The following is a 15,049-nucleotide window of genomic DNA, read 5'->3' as shown; positions in this document are numbered from 1 at the left end:
AGAGATCCACGCGCTTGGCTGAAGTCCACACGGTCACACGTCACCTGTGGCTGAGTCGGGGCCGGGGCTCGCTTCACTCCACGTGGGAGCCCCCCTGGGGCCCTGTGACAGGTCACCACCACTTTAGTGGCTTCAAACCACAGGGATTGGTTATCTGATGGTTCTGGGCTCGGAAGTCCTAAAACCCAGGCGCGAGCAGGACTGGTCACCCCTTCATCCCCCCAGGGCCCCAGGAGGACCCGCTCCTAACCCCCCACCTTCCAGAGGCATCAGCTCCGTGGCCTGTGGCCCCTCCTCTGTCCTCACCGCCAGTAGCGCGGGGTCTGCCCGTCTCTGGGGTTCCCACCCTCTCGGGAGGACCTGGTGAGATGCCAGGCCCCCGGGAACCCAGGGTCACCCCCACCCTGGGGCCTTCACTTGCTCCCCTCTGCAAGACCATGTGAGGTGATACATCCTAAAAGCCCTCCCTGACACCCCTCTTTCCTACTCTGCGGTCTGGGGGGGGGTCTGTCACCTCTCACGGACGCCTGTTCCAGCAAGGCCAGCCTGATGGGACTCTCGGTCCCCAGCAAGCCCAGCCCGGGCAGGCGGCCCTGAGCCCCGGTGCTGACCCTCAGCCTCTCCCCCCTCCCCGCCGTGGTCCTCAGAGAGGGGACGTGTCCTTCCTCACAGATGCAGCATCTGCAGGTGTACCCGCAGCGGTGCTGTGGGTGGCACGACGGGGGCAGCTGTGGCATCGAGCGCTAGGGACCAGAGGTGACCGGGCCCCAGACCCGCCCGGCCTCCAGGGCAGAGTGGGGACGCGTTCCTGCCCGAGGACCTGGCCGCTGTGCAGTGCCCGGGATCCCGCAGCCGGATGAGATCTGGAAACACATTCAGACCCGGCCTTGGCGCCTATGGTCCCGGTGGGGGCGGGCGCCTCGGTCCCCTCCCGGCACCTGCAGCCGGTAGCCGGTAGCCGCAAATGTCCCTCCTGCCTCCCGCCCCTGCCTCCCTGCCTGCGGGCAGAGGGAGCGCCCCCAGGCCCGGGACCCACCCTTCCGAAGAGGAGGAAGGACACTAGGGCTGCTGCTCACATCCCTGCCCTGTGCTGGGCGCCCTCGGATGCCCTGCCCTACCTGACCCCCCACGCGCCCCCTTTTCTCTCTGACCTCTGCTTTTCTGCAAGCTGCTGAAACTCGTTTTTTACCAAGAGGTTATGCTTTTCCCCCCTTTCCACCCACAAGGATTCCAAACTAAAGAGCACTCGGGCCAGCAACCTGCAATGCCTGTCATCGAAGAAGGGACCGTCTTGGGTTTCTGGCGGGACATCTCACCCCACCAGGTTCCTCCGGGGGGCGGGCCCCACACGCTCTCCAACCCACCAGCGCTGGGGGGCAGCTGTGACCTCTGTCGCTTTCTGACCTCATGGGGGGTAAACGCCACATGACCATGTGACCAGCGGCAGCTCTGGATTCTGGATTCTTGGCCCAGAATCACCGGTCTGTGCCAAATGCCGGGGAGCCATCAAGACGCAAAACCCCCGCAAAACAACGCATTTCGCAACCCGGAGAAGCCGGGGCCTACGTTATAAGGAAGACAGCAATCCTACACGTAGTGAGGACAAGGAAGCAGCACCCTGGGGTGGGGGCCGCAGGGAGCCTTCCCCGTGAGACCGGGCGCCTCTGCGCCACGATTCAAAACCATCGGAAAGTTAAGAATTCACTTGCTGGGATCCCTGGGTGGCGCAGCGGTTTGGCGCCTGCCTTTGGCCCGGGGCGCGATCCTGGAGACCCGGGATCCCACGTCAGGCTCCCGGTGCATGGAGCCTGCTTCTCCCTCTGCCTGTGTCTCTGCCTCTCTCTCTCTCTGTGACTATCATAAATAAAAAAAAAATAATAAAAAAAAAAGAATTCACTTGCTTTTACTTGGCACCACGAGCTGCAGTTGTAAACAAAGTCAGGGATTCAACATTCTTTCCCAGGAACATTCCCGGGTTGCCCCCCGCCTTGGGCTCTTGCGTTTTTGCGGAGTTTTCCCAGTGTACACACGGAACCGACGGTAGGACCCTGTACTTGGAAGTTCGAGCAGAGCGGTGAGGAGGAGCGCGCCCCCCCCCCGCCCCCCCCCCCCCGGGAGGGGATTGGGGATTCCGAGACACACAGGGACTCGGCTGTGTTTGCAGAGTTAGCTTCTGAGGGTTTTGCAATCATTCAAGGTCCTTTTGGGGAAAGTGTGTGTCTCTAACCCAAGTGGACACAGCAGATTGAGATAAACATGAGATAAAAACAAGGCGGGAGTTGTGACACCAAAAAACCATACAGGAGTTGCCTCAGATCTACCCGCTCTCGGCCTCGGTGCCCGGAATGTAAACCCAGAGAGGAAGCAGGTCCTGGTCTGTGGGTGCGGGGTCGGCGGGCTTGGCTCGGCCTTCAAGGGCTGGGACTCCTGCCCGAGGGGGCCGCCTCCACCGGGAGGGTCCGCGTCCACAGGGGAGGGTCCGCGTCCACGGGGGAGGGTCCGCGTCCACTGGGGAGGGTCCGCGTCCACCCGGGGAGGGTCCCGTTCTCCCGGGGAGGGTCCGCGTCCAAGGGGGAGGGTCCGCGTCCACAGGGGAGGGTCCGCGTCCACGGGGGAGGGTCCGCGTCCACCCGGGGAGGGTCCCGTTCTCCCGGGGAGGGTCCGCGTCCAAGGGGGAGGGTCCGCGTCCACAGGGGAGGGTCCGCGTCCACCCGGGGAGGGTCCGCGTCCATGGGGGAGGGTCCGCGTCTACCCGGGGAGGGTCCACGTCCATGGGGGAGGGTCTGCGTCCACCCGGGGAGGGTCCGCGTCCATGGGGGAGGGTCCGCGTCCACCGGGGAGGGTCCGCGTCCACGGGGGATGGTCCGCGTCCACGGGGGAGGGTCCGCGTCCACAGGGGAGGGTCCGCGTCCACGGGGGAGGGTCCACGTCCACCCGGGAGGGTCCCCGTCCACCCGGGGAGGGTCCGCGTCCATGGGGGAGGGTCCGCGTCCACCCGGGAGGGTCCGCGTCCACGGGGGAGGGTCCGCGTCCACGCGGGAGGGTCCGCGTCCACCCGGGGAGGGTCCGCGTCCACGGGGGAGGGTCCGCGTCCACCCGGGATGGTCCGCGTCCACGGGGGAGGATCCGCGTCCACGGGGGAGGGTCCGCGTCCACCCGGAGGGTCCGCGTCCACCCGGGATGGTCCGCGTCCATGGGGGAGGGTCCGCGTCCACCCGGGAGGGTCCCCGTCCACCCGGGGAGGGTCCGCGTCCATGGGGGAGGGTCCGCGTCCACCCGGGAGGGTCCGCGTCCACGGGGGAGGGTCCGCGTCCACGCGGGAGGGTCCGCGTCCACCCGGGGAGGGTCCGCGTCCACGGGGGAGGGTCCGCGTCCACCCGGGATGGTCCGCGTCCACGGGGGAGGATCCGCGTCCACGGGGGAGGGTCCGCGTCCACCCGGAGGGTCCGCGTCCACCCGGGATGGTCCGCGTCCATGGGGGAGGGTCCGCGTCCACCCGGGAGGGTCCCCGTCCACCCGGGGAGGGTCCGCGTCCATGGGGGAGGGTCCGCGTCCACCCGGGAGGGTCCGCGTCCACGGGGGAGGGTCCGCGTCCACGCGGGAGGGTCCGCGTCCACCCGGGGAGGGTCCGCGTCCACGGGGGAGGGTCCGCGTCCACCCGGGATGGTCCGCGTCCACGGGGGAGGATCCGCGTCCACGGGGGAGGGTCCGCGTCCACCCGGAGGGTCCGCGTCCACCCGGGATGGTCCGCGTCCATGGGGGAGGGTCCGCGTCCACCCGGGATGGTCCGCGTCCACCCGGAGGGTCCGCGTTCCTCTGCGAGCAGGAGGGTGGTTGGCTAAGCCAGGACGCGACACGCACGATTTCACTAACTCCGCGCATCCTCCGTACAGAACCTTCTCCCCGCAGAGGGGGGCTCTGGGACCCCTCCCCGCGAATACGGGGCCTCTGTCGCCCCCGGCCGCCCGGGGGGGGGATCCCGCTGCGGCCAGGACCTTGGCGACAGTGACAGGACCACGGCGCAGACGCGGCCCCCGCCAGGCCCCGAAAGCCGGCGGAGCCCCCGGGCCCGGCTGATGGGGGCGGGGCGCGCGTCCGGTTCGCGACGCCACGGCGCCCCGCCCCCCGCGCGCCCGCTGAGCGACGCCAGGCGGGAGGGGGCGAAGGGGGCGGGACCCCTGAGGCCACGCCCACCCGGCCCAATCCACCAATCGGACGCCGAGGGGGGCGGGCACGCCTGCATTTCCCGGGGGGCCCGAGGCCCCGCCCCCTCGCGCGGCCTCGTTCCAGGCGGCGTGGGGGCGTGGCCCGGGCGCGGCGCCTATAAAGGCGGGCGGCGGCGGCGGCGCCATTTTGCGAACGGCGAGCAGCGGCGGCGGCGCGGAGAAGCGCAGCGGAGGTTTTCTGGTTTCGGACCCCAGCGGCCGGATGGTGAAATCCTCCCTGCAGCGGATCCTCAACAGCCACTGCTTCGCCAGAGAGAAGGAAGGGGATAAACCCAGCGCCACCGTCCACGCCGCCCGCGCCATGCCGCTCCTCAGCCTGCACAGCCGCGGAGGCCGCAGCAGCGAGAGGTGAGCGCCCCGCCCCCGCCCGAAGCTTCCAGAAGGGCCGCCGCGCAGGCCCGCGGGGAGCCGGCCGCGGAGGTGCCGGGGCGGGGCGGGCGGCGCCTCGGGGGCCCGGCGGGGGGGCCGAGGCCGAGTCGGGTCGGGGGTCGGCCGCGGGCCGGAGGGAGCGGCGCCCCGAGACCCCCGAGGACGCGCGGAGCCCGGGGCGCCACGTAGGCGGCGGCGGGGCCTTCCTGGGGGGGCCGCCCCCCCCCGCCCCCGCGGGCTCCGGGCCCCGCGCTCCCCGACGACGCGCGCTTGCGGCAGGTGCCCGGGTCCCCGGCGGGCGGGGACGCCCCGCGGACGCCGCGCTGGGCCCGGGGACGACGGCCCGGCCTGGGGGGGCCCCGGCGCGAGCCGTGCAAGATGGAGGCGGCTTCGGGGCCTGTTTACACTGCGCAGCAAATGGCTGCTGGCGCTGCCGAGCGCGCCGATTGTGAAAACCTCCCTCGGGGCCGCGGCTGCCGCGATGACGCAACCCGAGGCCGCGGGCAGGGCGCGGGAGGGGCGCCGCAGGCGAGGGAGGCCCGCGAGGCCGCGAGGCCGGGAGTTCGGGGCCGCTGCCCCCCGAGCGGGCGCCGGGCTGCGGGGGAAGAAGGGGAAGTCCGCGCGGGCCGAGTGGGAAACGGGAAGTGGCTGCGAGCACTGGAGGGGTCGGCGCGGGGGTGAGGGCGGGGGCGGGGGCGGGGCGGCGCTGGCCGGGGCGCTGACAGGCGGAAGCGGCGGGGCCCCGGTGTAAACAGCCGCCCGCGGTGGGGGGGGGGGGCGGGGGGCTCCGGGGGCGCCTCCCCGGGCTGAGCGCCCCGTTTCTCGCAGTTCCAGGGTGTCTCCTCACTGCTGTAGTAACCTGGGTCCAGGGCCTCGGTGGTGCTCCTGATGTCCCTCACCCACCCCTGAAGATCCCAGGTGGGCGAGGGAATAGTCAGAGGGATCACAATCTTTCAGCTAATTTATTTTACTCTGTAAGTAACCCCCGTTTCTGGCTGGGGTGGGGGTGGGGGGGTCGGGGCACGCACCTGTGTGCACCTGCATTTCAGCCCCAGGGCTTTAACTCCACTGCAGGGTCGGGGGTGCCCACCGAGGTCTGGACGTGGCCGGAGCCCCTGCCTGAGCCCCCTTCCCGCGTCCGGACGGCAGTGCGCTCGGTGTGGGGATGGGGGGTTCTCTCGTTCCTCGGCTGTGGGGAGACTTGGCAGGTGTCTGGGGTGCGGATAGAGCGCTCTCCTCCTGCAGGATAATCGGCTGAATGTAACAGAGGAACTAACGTCTAACAGCAAGACGAGGATTCTGAACGTCCAGACCAGGCTCACGGGCTCCAAACACATTAACTGGAGAGCGGTGCTGAGCGGCGGCTGCCTCTACATCGAGATCCCAGGCGGCGCCCTGCCCGAGGGCAGCAAGGACAGGTGAGGGCGGGGCTCAGGTGGAGCCGGGCTGCCCCCCTGATTGCGGGGTGTGTGTGGGGTTCTTTCTGCACACTGAGCAGCGGTTCCTGGGGGACTCTGACCCTGGGGGCGGGGGCGCTGTGTGCTCCCTGGGAATGAGGCCGGGGGTCCCTGGCAGGCAGGTGGGGCTGACGGTGGCCCTTCAGCTTCGCAGTTCTTCTCGAGTTCGCGGAGGAGCAGCTGCACGCCGCCCACGTCTTCATTTGCTTCCATAAGAACCGCGATGACAGAGGTAGGGGCTGCAGAGGGGAGGGCTGGACCCTGGGTGGCGGAGCCTTGGGGTGCGGGGGGGGTGGGGCACGGGGCCCACAGGGCTCGGCCACAGGTGCCAGGCAGGCACAGAGCCCAGGGTCCCGGGGGCCCCGCGGCTGCTCTGACTGCCTTTTCTCCACAGCCGCCTTGCTCCGGACCTTCAGCTTTTTGGGCTTTGAGATTGTGAGACCGGGGCATCCCCTTGTCCCCAAGAGACCCGACGCTTGCTTCATGGCCTACACGTTTGAGAGAGAGTCTTCGGGAGAGGAGGAGTAGTGGCAGTGCCGCCTGCGGCCCTTGTGCTCTGCCGCCGCCGGAGCCCTGGACGGCGGTCCCTTTGCCTGTCGTGCTTTGTGTGGGTGGCGGACCGACGGCTGCGCTGGGGGCGCCGACGGCAGGCCTGCTCATCTCTGCTGGGTTTGTCCGCATGTTGTAATTGTGCAAATAAACGCTCACTCCAAATTAGCGGTATATTTCTTGAAGTTTAATATTGTGTTTGTGATACTGAAGTATTTGCTTTAATTCTAAATAAAAGTTTATATTTTACTTTTTTATTGCTGGTTTAAGATGATTCCGATTGTCCCTGTATTTGGAGGAGGAGTTTCTTATTTGAAGGCTCTTGGAAATCTTAGGTCTCTTACCTTGGAAAGATAGGTGTTAATCTACCCTTCTAGTGCTCTGAAAACTGAATAAAAGTGATGACACCTCCAAGACTGTGTTGGCTCAGTGGTGTTGCCCCGGCCCCCCCACCCCACCCCGGGGGGCTGCAGAGCTTGGGTGAGGGGGATGTCCTGAGCTTCCTGACCCTCTCGCTTCTCACTTCTCCTGACCCTGCCTCCTTTTCTCAGCGGTCCTTGGTCCTTTCCAGGGGTGGGGGTGGAGCATGGCCCTGGGTGTCAGGCTGCCCCACCCGAACCTGGGCCTCCTGCTTCCCTGCTCTGGTGTCTCTGGTGCCCTTATCTGGGACGGCCAGCCATGGCTGCTGGCAGAGTTCCCTCTGCTTGCCCTGGGCTGCGACCTGTGCCCCAGGCCTGCTGCCTGGGACTTGTGTGGGGTGTCTGGTCCTGTGCCCCGGATTTAGTACCTGTGTAGACCCGGTGTGCACGGCAGCCCCTGGGGAGGGCTTTGTGGGGGCCGGGCTGGGTCAGGCGATCCACCAGGGGCCACAGCTGGAGGGTGGGTGCGGGAGGGGCCCTGGGTGGGCTGGGGTCAGGGGCCCCCCCGAGGGCTACATTGGGCAGGGCTGCAGCGCCACCTGCTGGCCACATCTGGGTGCATGGCCAGAGGCTCACACCCAGGCCTGGGCTGGGCAGGGGTGGGAAAGGGCATCTTCTATGGGGCAGGAAAAGAACCCATAGGGATTGGGGAGTATTGGGCTGGGGCAGGATGTTGCCTGAGGACGGGGCCGGCCTTCAAAGTCCGAAGACGCAGAGCTGCACGACCCTCCAGCCTGGGGGAGTCAAGGCTGGACAAAGGGCTTTGGAGTTGGGGTATTGAAGGATGACTAGGAGTGTGAAGCCCACGAGGAGAGGGGAGGGTGCTCCTCTGCAGGTCAGGAAGCTCCGAGGGTGGGCAGTGTGGCCGGCGGGGTTGGCCGGGGCTTGGGGAGCCTGGGGAGGAGCCCACTGTATCCTGGGTACTAAGGAGCCAGGGGGGATGTTTGAGCAGCCCAGGAACCTGTCATACCTGTGGGCTAACCGTGTCGGGGGCGGGGAAGTGAGGGCTGTGACTGGAGGCCCCAGGCAGGCGCAGTGGGACCCCTCAGGCCTCGTGTGTTCCTCAGCGGTGTAAACGAGGCCCTGTTCTGTCCCTCTGGTTCCCCCGTGCGTCGTCCTTGCCGGTTTATGCCACTGGCCCGTGTGCGTGTCGACACCTGCCGTGGGTTCAGTCTGGCTTCCACCCTCGGGAACCCACAGCCTGGAGTCCCCTCCAGGTGGTCAGGTGGCCGCCCCCCAGGTGCCGACAGGTGCTGGGAGGAGGCGGAGCCACAGGGCCCAGGAGCGGCAACTTTATTTGCTTGGATGGAAGAACCACGCGAAGGCCTGGCGGCTGCACAGAACCAAGTTTCACAGAAGGGCAGAGAGGAGGCCGCGGAGGGTGGAGTGCGGGGAAGCGAGGCCACACTCGGGCGTCTCAGGTCCTAGGAGCGTCCCCTCCCCCGGGGACCCCAAGCAGGTCCTGACAAGGACGTGCTCAGAATGACTGGCACCCTCAGCACAAGGGGTGCTCCAGGGCCAGACACGAAGGCCGTGTCCACCTTCTCGGGAGGACGGTGCACACCGGAGTCCAGCGCGGCCAGCGCAGCCTCACGCCTGCTGGAAGGTCCTGGCATCGGAAAGCCTCGGGAGGCCTAAGTCCCTGGTGTAGAAGTGGGAGTGGGGGCGCTGGAGAGGGGGTGCCCTCATTCCGGCCCCGTCTGGAAGAGGCTGTCCGCTCGCTCGGGGAGGCCCCGTCCGTCGGGGTGTCAGTCCCACAGCAGCGCCAGGGCGCGGCCCACGGAGGCCTCGGTGGCCTCAGCCAGGTACTCACAGCACAGCCAGTCCTCCAGGCCCAGCGCCTCCCCGGCCGAGGCCCGCTCCGCCAGGTGCAGCACGAGCAGCGCGCGGCGCACCTGCAGCCACGGCCCCAGCGGGGCTCCCTGGCGGTGCAGCTCGGGCCCGGGCCCCCAGAGCAGCGCCTGCAGCGCACCCCGCGCCTGGGCGGCCGAGGGCCGGGAGCGGCCCAGCCGCGCCGCCAGAGCCTCCAGGCCCGCAGCCAAGGGGGAGGCGCAGGGCTCCGCGGGGCCGAGTAGGGCGCGGAGCAGGCGGCCCAGCTGCAGCGCGTGGGCGCCCGGGGGGCCCGGGGGCCGAGGGCGGACGCGGCCAAAGTCGGCCAGCAGCAGGCGCGGGGGCCCGGCGGCCGCACAGCCCCGGGGCGCCGCCAGCAGCAGGTTCTCGGGCCGCAGCTCGGCCAGGGCGGCGCCCCGCGCCTCCAGGTGCTCCAGGGCTGACGTCAGCTGCAGCAGCAGCACGGCCACCACCCAGGGGAACTCCTCGGGCCGCTGCCGCCTGCCCGCCTCCGCCAGCCATTGTGTCACCGTGAGCTCGGGCACCTCGGCCGCCAGCACCACCGGGCCTCTCCAGGGCACGTCGGGCAGCGCGCCCTCGGGCACCGGGCCGCACAGGCCCTGCAGGTTGAAGTGCGGGGCGAGCGAGGCCTGCAGCTCCAGGCCCCAGGGGTGGGGCTCCTCCGCTCCGGGCTTGGACACCTGAGGGGCAAAGGGGGGGCCATCAGGGCCTGACCGCGGGGAGCCCGCCCAGCGCTACCCGCCCCCGCGGCGCTTCGGGAGTCCTGTGGCCGCGTAGCCTCCAGGAGTTAGATGTTCATTCGGATGCCTGTCGCCGTGTCGCCGGCGCGATTTCAAGGAAAGCTGCGCGGAGGAGCACGGTGTTCGGGGGTCACAATGCTGCCCGCCAGAGGCGCCAGGGACAGGGCAGCTCAGGTGCCACGGCCGGCCTGTCCAGTAGGATTACGACTCAGGCCACCGTGTAATTAAACATTTCCAGTAGCCACATGTGGAAATTGATTAGAAGTGTGAACATAATTTTCTTTTTTTTTTTTTAAGATTTTATTTATTTATTCATGAGAGACACACACAGAGAGAGAGAGAGAGGGGCAGAGACACAGGCAGAGGGAGAAGCAGGCTCCATGCACCGGGAGCCCGACGTGGGATTCGATCCCGTGTCTCCAGGATCACGCCCTGGGCTGAAGGCAGGCGCTAAACCGCTGAGCCACCCAGGGATCCCTTTTTTTTTTTACATAATTTTCATGCTCTGTTTTATTTGACCCTATATACCTAATAGGTTGTGGGCGTAGATAAAAGCTATCCCTGAGATGTTTTACTTTAGGGTTATTTTTTGACACTAATAGATTAGTCTTCGAGACCAAGGAATAGTTGACAGGGCACATCTCAGTTGGAACCAGCCCCATATCGAGTGCTCAGAAGTGACCACGGCCAGCGACTGCCCTTCTGGACAGTGAAGCTCCTTCTAGAAGGTCAGGGGAGCATCAGCTCTGGGAATTACATTAGAACCACCTGGGGGACACTGTTTTTAAAAATACACCCCCAGGGCCTTCCCAGCTGGAGCCAGGATCCAAGTGTCTCCGAAACGCACAGCCTGCAACAAGGGTCTCCCTCCGAGCTCCAGGTGTAAAAACGAGCCCATACTCGCACGTGTTGTCAAATGGGTGAGGATCCTCCAAAATGCTGATGCGTCTGACGCGGGGTGCTAGGTTTAGTATGAATCTTTTCTTTTCCTCCCCTGAATGGCACATAAAAATGGAAGGATCTGGGGCGCCTGGGTGGCTCAGAACCTCTGCCTTCGGCTCAGGGGTGATCCCGGGGTCCTGGGATCGAGTCCCACGTCGGGCTCCCTGCATGGAGCCTGCTTCTCTCTGCCTGTGTCTCTGCCTCTCTCTTTCTCTCTCCGTCTCTGTCTTTCATGAATAAATAAAAATAAAATATATTTTTTTAAATGGAAGTATGTTACGACAAATCTGGTGACAGTTGCACCGTAAAGTCAGTGTGGCGATTGGGTGGGTAAAGGCTCCTTGAAGTCAGCGGGGCTCAGGGCGCCCAGATGACATGTGGACGGTCGCAGCGTAGTTAAGTGGTGGCGGTCAGCTGGCTGCGGCAGGTGAGCATGGGGGCCGCCTGGCGCCGCCACGGTTCACTGCAGAACGGGTTCAAGTGCGGATTCCTGGGCTCCTGGGAGGCGTGGGGGGTTGGGACACGCAGGCGCTTCGCGTGTCCGCGGCCCCACGCTTCAGACACGTGGTTCCGGGGCCGAGCGTGTTAGCTGGCGTTAGTTGCAGAGTAAGCGGGTAGGCCAAGCTGCACCGCCCCGTTAGCCCCAAGCTGGGAAACTGGGGAGGTGCCCAAGGAGGCGGGTGGTGGCGGGGCTCACCTTGGCGGCCAGCATGTGCCACGCCTCGTCGCCCACCCGCACCATGCGGTAGTAGAGGGCGTCCCCGCTCTCCACGCAGGGCGAGTGGTCCAGGAGCCGGAAGCCGTGGCCGGGTTGGCAGGGGCCCGGGTGGCCCCCCAGCAGCCGGGCCCGGAGCCGAGCCCGCACCGCGCGGACCCCCTCCAGCTGCCGCGCCTCCAGCATGGTGCGCATGGCCTCGGGCCGGTGCAGGTCGTACCAGGGGGCGCCCAGCGAGGTGTCCAGGGAGCCGAAGTGTGGCTCTGCAGGGGGACAGGCTGGCCAAGCTTTGTCACTGGCCGCCTGGCTCTCGTCCACACTGTGGGACCCCAGGAAAGGCCTCCGAGGCTGCCCAGCTGGAGCCAGGGCAGGGCTGGCGCTGGGGACCCTGTGCGTGGGCAGGGAGCGGGTCCTGCACAGCGTCTTCTTGGGCAGGGGTGGGGGCAGGGGCTGCGGGTCGGTCGGGGGGGGCCCAGGTGCCCGGGGGCGGCAGGCCTTGGAGGGCAGCAGCTGGGCGCGGACCTCACCTGCGGGGAGGAGCACGGAAGGGGGTGAGGACCCGAGCAAGGCCCCGGGCACCCGTCTCCACCCCTCGGCCGGGACTGCCCGGTCTGCAGAGTGAAGAGAATGTTAGCGGCCCGCGCCCCACGGGCTACGGAGGCCGCCCCCAATTCACAGGGGAGGGGACAGGAGCGATGCATCAGAGGCCGAGAAGTGTCCGGCCCACGCCCGGCAACCCCGGGTCCCTGCGTGGCGCTGGCCACCTGACCGCACCTCTGTGAACTCCGGCTTCCTCATTTTTACACGCCATCATCCCAGCTTTTTTCCCCTTTTTAGCAGCGTTTTATGAAAGGTGGGGAACCGGCCGCTAGAAGGGAGCTCAGCTGCCCTCAGGCAGAGGGTCCCCCCCGCCCCGCCGGCCCGTGTCCCCCAGCCGGGCCCCGGGGGCTCACCAAGGTTGCTGTAGGTGGGCTGAGTCGGCCAGGTGGGGGCGTCAGGCCCGGGGGTCCCAGTCGGTGGCTCAGGGCTGCTCATGCTGGCCGGCGTTGGGGCACGCACGCGGGGGTGGCGAGCGGGGCGGGGACCTAGGCGCGAGTGGGGGGCAGCCTCCGTCTCCTTCCCACCCTTGACCTGCTGGAGGCCCTGGGTCAGCCCGCCGCCCTCTCTGGGCTCCCTTCCTGGCGGGGGAGGCAGGGAAGTCACCCCTCAACCTTTCAGGAAGGACCCTGTGCTTTTGTGACGTGGACAGAACAGAATGTCGGGGGTGAGGGTGGACCATGGGGGGTGGGGGGGCAGGACGGCACCCAGGGACCCGCGCAGGGGCACCTCCTTCCCAGAGCTCAGCAGCTGGGGCCCCCGCCCCGCCCCGCCTGCCCTCCAGGTGCTGCCTCTGCCCACTCCCGGCCCCAGCACCCCCGGAGGGCCCTACCTGCAGGACTGGAGTGACCAGGGTGGGGGGTCCTCCGGGGAGCTGCCGCCCGGGGCCTGTCAGGCTGACCTGTGGCCCGCGGCCGCCCGGAAGCACCGTGCAACCGTCAGACCGCAGGGAGGGGGTGCTCGCTGCATCACTTCCCCCCGCCTGCCCGCAGAGGACGCCTCCCTCGAAGATGGGAAGGACATTCCAGGCAGAGGGCTCGCCGCCCGCCACGGCCCTTGAGCTGGGGGGCGGGGGGCTGTGACACGGGGATGGTCCCAGAGGTCACACCCGGGGGGGTCGGGGGGAGCCTCCGCATGCTGGGCTCCCCCCCGGGGCCAGGGCAGGGAGCCCCGGGCTCGCTGGGCAGCGAGACCACCACCAGGGCGCCGCTTTCCTGTGTGGCTTTCGTGGCTTTCCTTCCCCCTCTGCGGGGGGCGGGGATCGGAGAAGCCCCGGAGCCCGCCGCCCGCCGCCCTTGCTGCCCCCCACCCACCGGGGCCTCCTGAGCCCTGGGACGGTTGGTAGACGACGATTGCCACACGTGGAAAAGCAAGGACCCTGCACATCCAGCTGTGTCTGGGCTGGAGGCTCGCCGGGCCGGGCTGAGGGCGTGAGGGGCGCCCCAGCTCCGAAGGGAGAAGCAGGAGCCGCCCGTGTGCACGGTCGCAGTGGCACGTTTGCATCGCAGCTGGAGCGTGTTTGGGGCTGGATTTCCCTCCCTGCGCCCCCTCTTTCCCTTCGGGGCGCTGAGCCCAGAGAGGGTAGGGAATCCATGCAGGGTCACACAGCCGGCCCAGGCATGGTGACCAGGTCCTGGGGCTGGTCGAGGGGCCCTCGGTGCCCACCAGGCCCTGGGCGGGGGGAAGCAGGTTAAGCCACTTTGTGAACGTCTCCCACACCCCCCGCCCCCGCCCTCCGGCCACATTTTGGGCAAAACTGACCTGCTGACCCTGTGGCATTTCCAGCATGCAGTTCCCTAACTTGATCCTGTATCTTCTGTTTTCAGGTGCTCAGGTCCCCGAAAGGACAGAATTGACGCTCTCCGGCCTTAATCTGCGGGGCGCCCCGTGACTGGGTGGCTTTGGAACCACGCGACGGGAGGCAGGGTGCGGGTTCCCAGAGGAGGGACGGATTCCACAAACCCCGGGCCCCAGGCGGGGCGGCAGGTGCCGGGACACGGCCTCCTCGCCGCCCACACGCCAGCTGGCTCTTCCCGTCGTGAGGCCCTTGGGGCCGCCCAGCCAGCTCCTGGCTCTGCCCACGGTTGGGGGGGACGCATGCAGGGCAGGCACTCCGGCTCGGAATGGAAGGCGAGGCCAGAACACCCCACTCCATGATCAAGGTAAAGGGCCTTTTCGCGTGATCTTTAGGGAACCTTGTTGGCTAACCGCGGCCGTGGGCCGCCCGGCTCTTTTTGTAAATGAAGTTTTATTAGAACCGGGGCCGGGCAGGGTCATGGCAGGGAAGATCCTATTTTTTATTTAAAAGATGGATGTTGGGCAGCCTGGGTGGCTCAGCGGTTTAGCGCCGCCTTCAGTCCAGGGCGTGATCCTGGAGTCCCGGGATCGAGTCCCACGTCGGGCTCCCTGCATGGAGCCTGCCTCTCCCTCTGCCTGTGTCTCTGCCTCTCTCTCTCTCCATCATGAATAAATAAATGAAGTCTTTAAAAAAAGAAATAAAATAAAAGATGGATGTTTTGTTCATTGTAGATCTGGGACGTGAATTAATTTTGTTTATGGAACGTTGATCTGGATGGCTGAGCTCCGGGCATCGGCTCAGATTTTGTGCCTGCGGTGAGGGCCTCACTGCCCCCCGCCCCCCAGCCTGGTCCCAGCCCGGCTGTGGTGGCCACCTGGCCAAGCGGGGGGTGGGGTGGGGTCCAGGCTGGGACTGGGGTGACACCTCCAGGGACTTCTGCATCCGGGATGGGGCAGGGTGGTGGGCGGGTGGCACGTGGGGAGCCCCCACCTGCCTGGGGGTGGCCTGGCCCCAGATGCTCCCAGGGGCCTCTGCGGGAGGTGGGAGCAGAGTTCACAGCTCACACCCGCTGGGCACCCCGCCGAGGCTCAGGAAGGGGACCGCCTCCCTCTCCGCGGGGACCGTGCATCGACATGGGAGTCACCCTGGGGCCCCGGGGGGTGGGCACCAGTCCCGCTGACCCACTGTAGACTTTCGAGCTCCAGAACTGTCAACTAGTAAATCTCAGTTGTTTTAAACCATTAAGTTTTGTTTTAAACCATTAAGTTTCGTTACCGGAGTCACGGTGCGCGGCCCGGGGTCTACCCGGAGGTGTGGAAACCCGGTCTGTGCCGTGGAGGAGCGTGGTGTGCGGCCACAGCTGGAGGACGCTGCACACCACTCCCG

At 67.1% G+C, this 15,049-nt stretch overlaps 2 protein-coding genes across 4 annotated transcripts; one reads left to right on the top strand and one right to left on the bottom strand.

Moving 5' to 3' along the window:
* Positions 1 to 4,340: 4,340 nt before the first annotated feature.
* Positions 4,341 to 7,015, top strand: OAZ1 (ornithine decarboxylase antizyme 1). Its single transcript, XM_072721905.1, is given in 6 exon segments — positions 4,341 to 4,574; positions 5,424 to 5,481; positions 5,483 to 5,569; positions 5,841 to 6,013; positions 6,199 to 6,284; positions 6,447 to 7,015. Coding segments are annotated over 6 exon segments (684 nt in total). The 5' UTR covers positions 4,341 to 4,428; the 3' UTR covers positions 6,581 to 7,015.
* Positions 7,016 to 8,272: 1,257 nt separating this feature from the next.
* PEAK3 (PEAK family member 3) lies at positions 8,273 to 12,830 on the bottom strand. 3 transcript variants are annotated; one of them, XM_072718867.1, is made up of 4 exons: positions 12,698 to 12,830; positions 12,222 to 12,353; positions 11,251 to 11,795; positions 8,273 to 9,551 (listed from the first exon to the last, which is right to left on the bottom strand). In XM_072718867.1, the coding sequence occupies exons 2-4, from the start codon at positions 12,301 to 12,303 to the stop codon at positions 8,769 to 8,771; spliced, it is 1,410 nt and encodes a 469-aa protein (XP_072574968.1). In that variant the 5' UTR covers positions 12,304 to 12,353; positions 12,698 to 12,830; the 3' UTR covers positions 8,273 to 8,768. The 3 variants fall into 3 exon arrangements, with proteins under 3 accessions (XP_072574968.1, XP_072574969.1, XP_072574970.1); XM_072718868.1 differs by having other exon boundaries at positions 12,222 to 12,446; positions 12,698 to 12,781; XM_072718869.1 differs by having other exon boundaries at positions 12,222 to 12,402; positions 12,698 to 12,770.
* Positions 12,831 to 15,049: the final 2,219 nt, after the last annotated feature.

The sequence above is a fragment of the Vulpes vulpes genome, chromosome 9 (assembly GCF_048418805.1).
Source record: "Vulpes vulpes isolate BD-2025 chromosome 9, VulVul3, whole genome shotgun sequence".
NCBI lineage: Eukaryota > Metazoa > Chordata > Mammalia > Carnivora > Canidae > Vulpes > Vulpes vulpes.
This window is presented reverse-complemented; position numbering and strand designations above follow the sequence as displayed.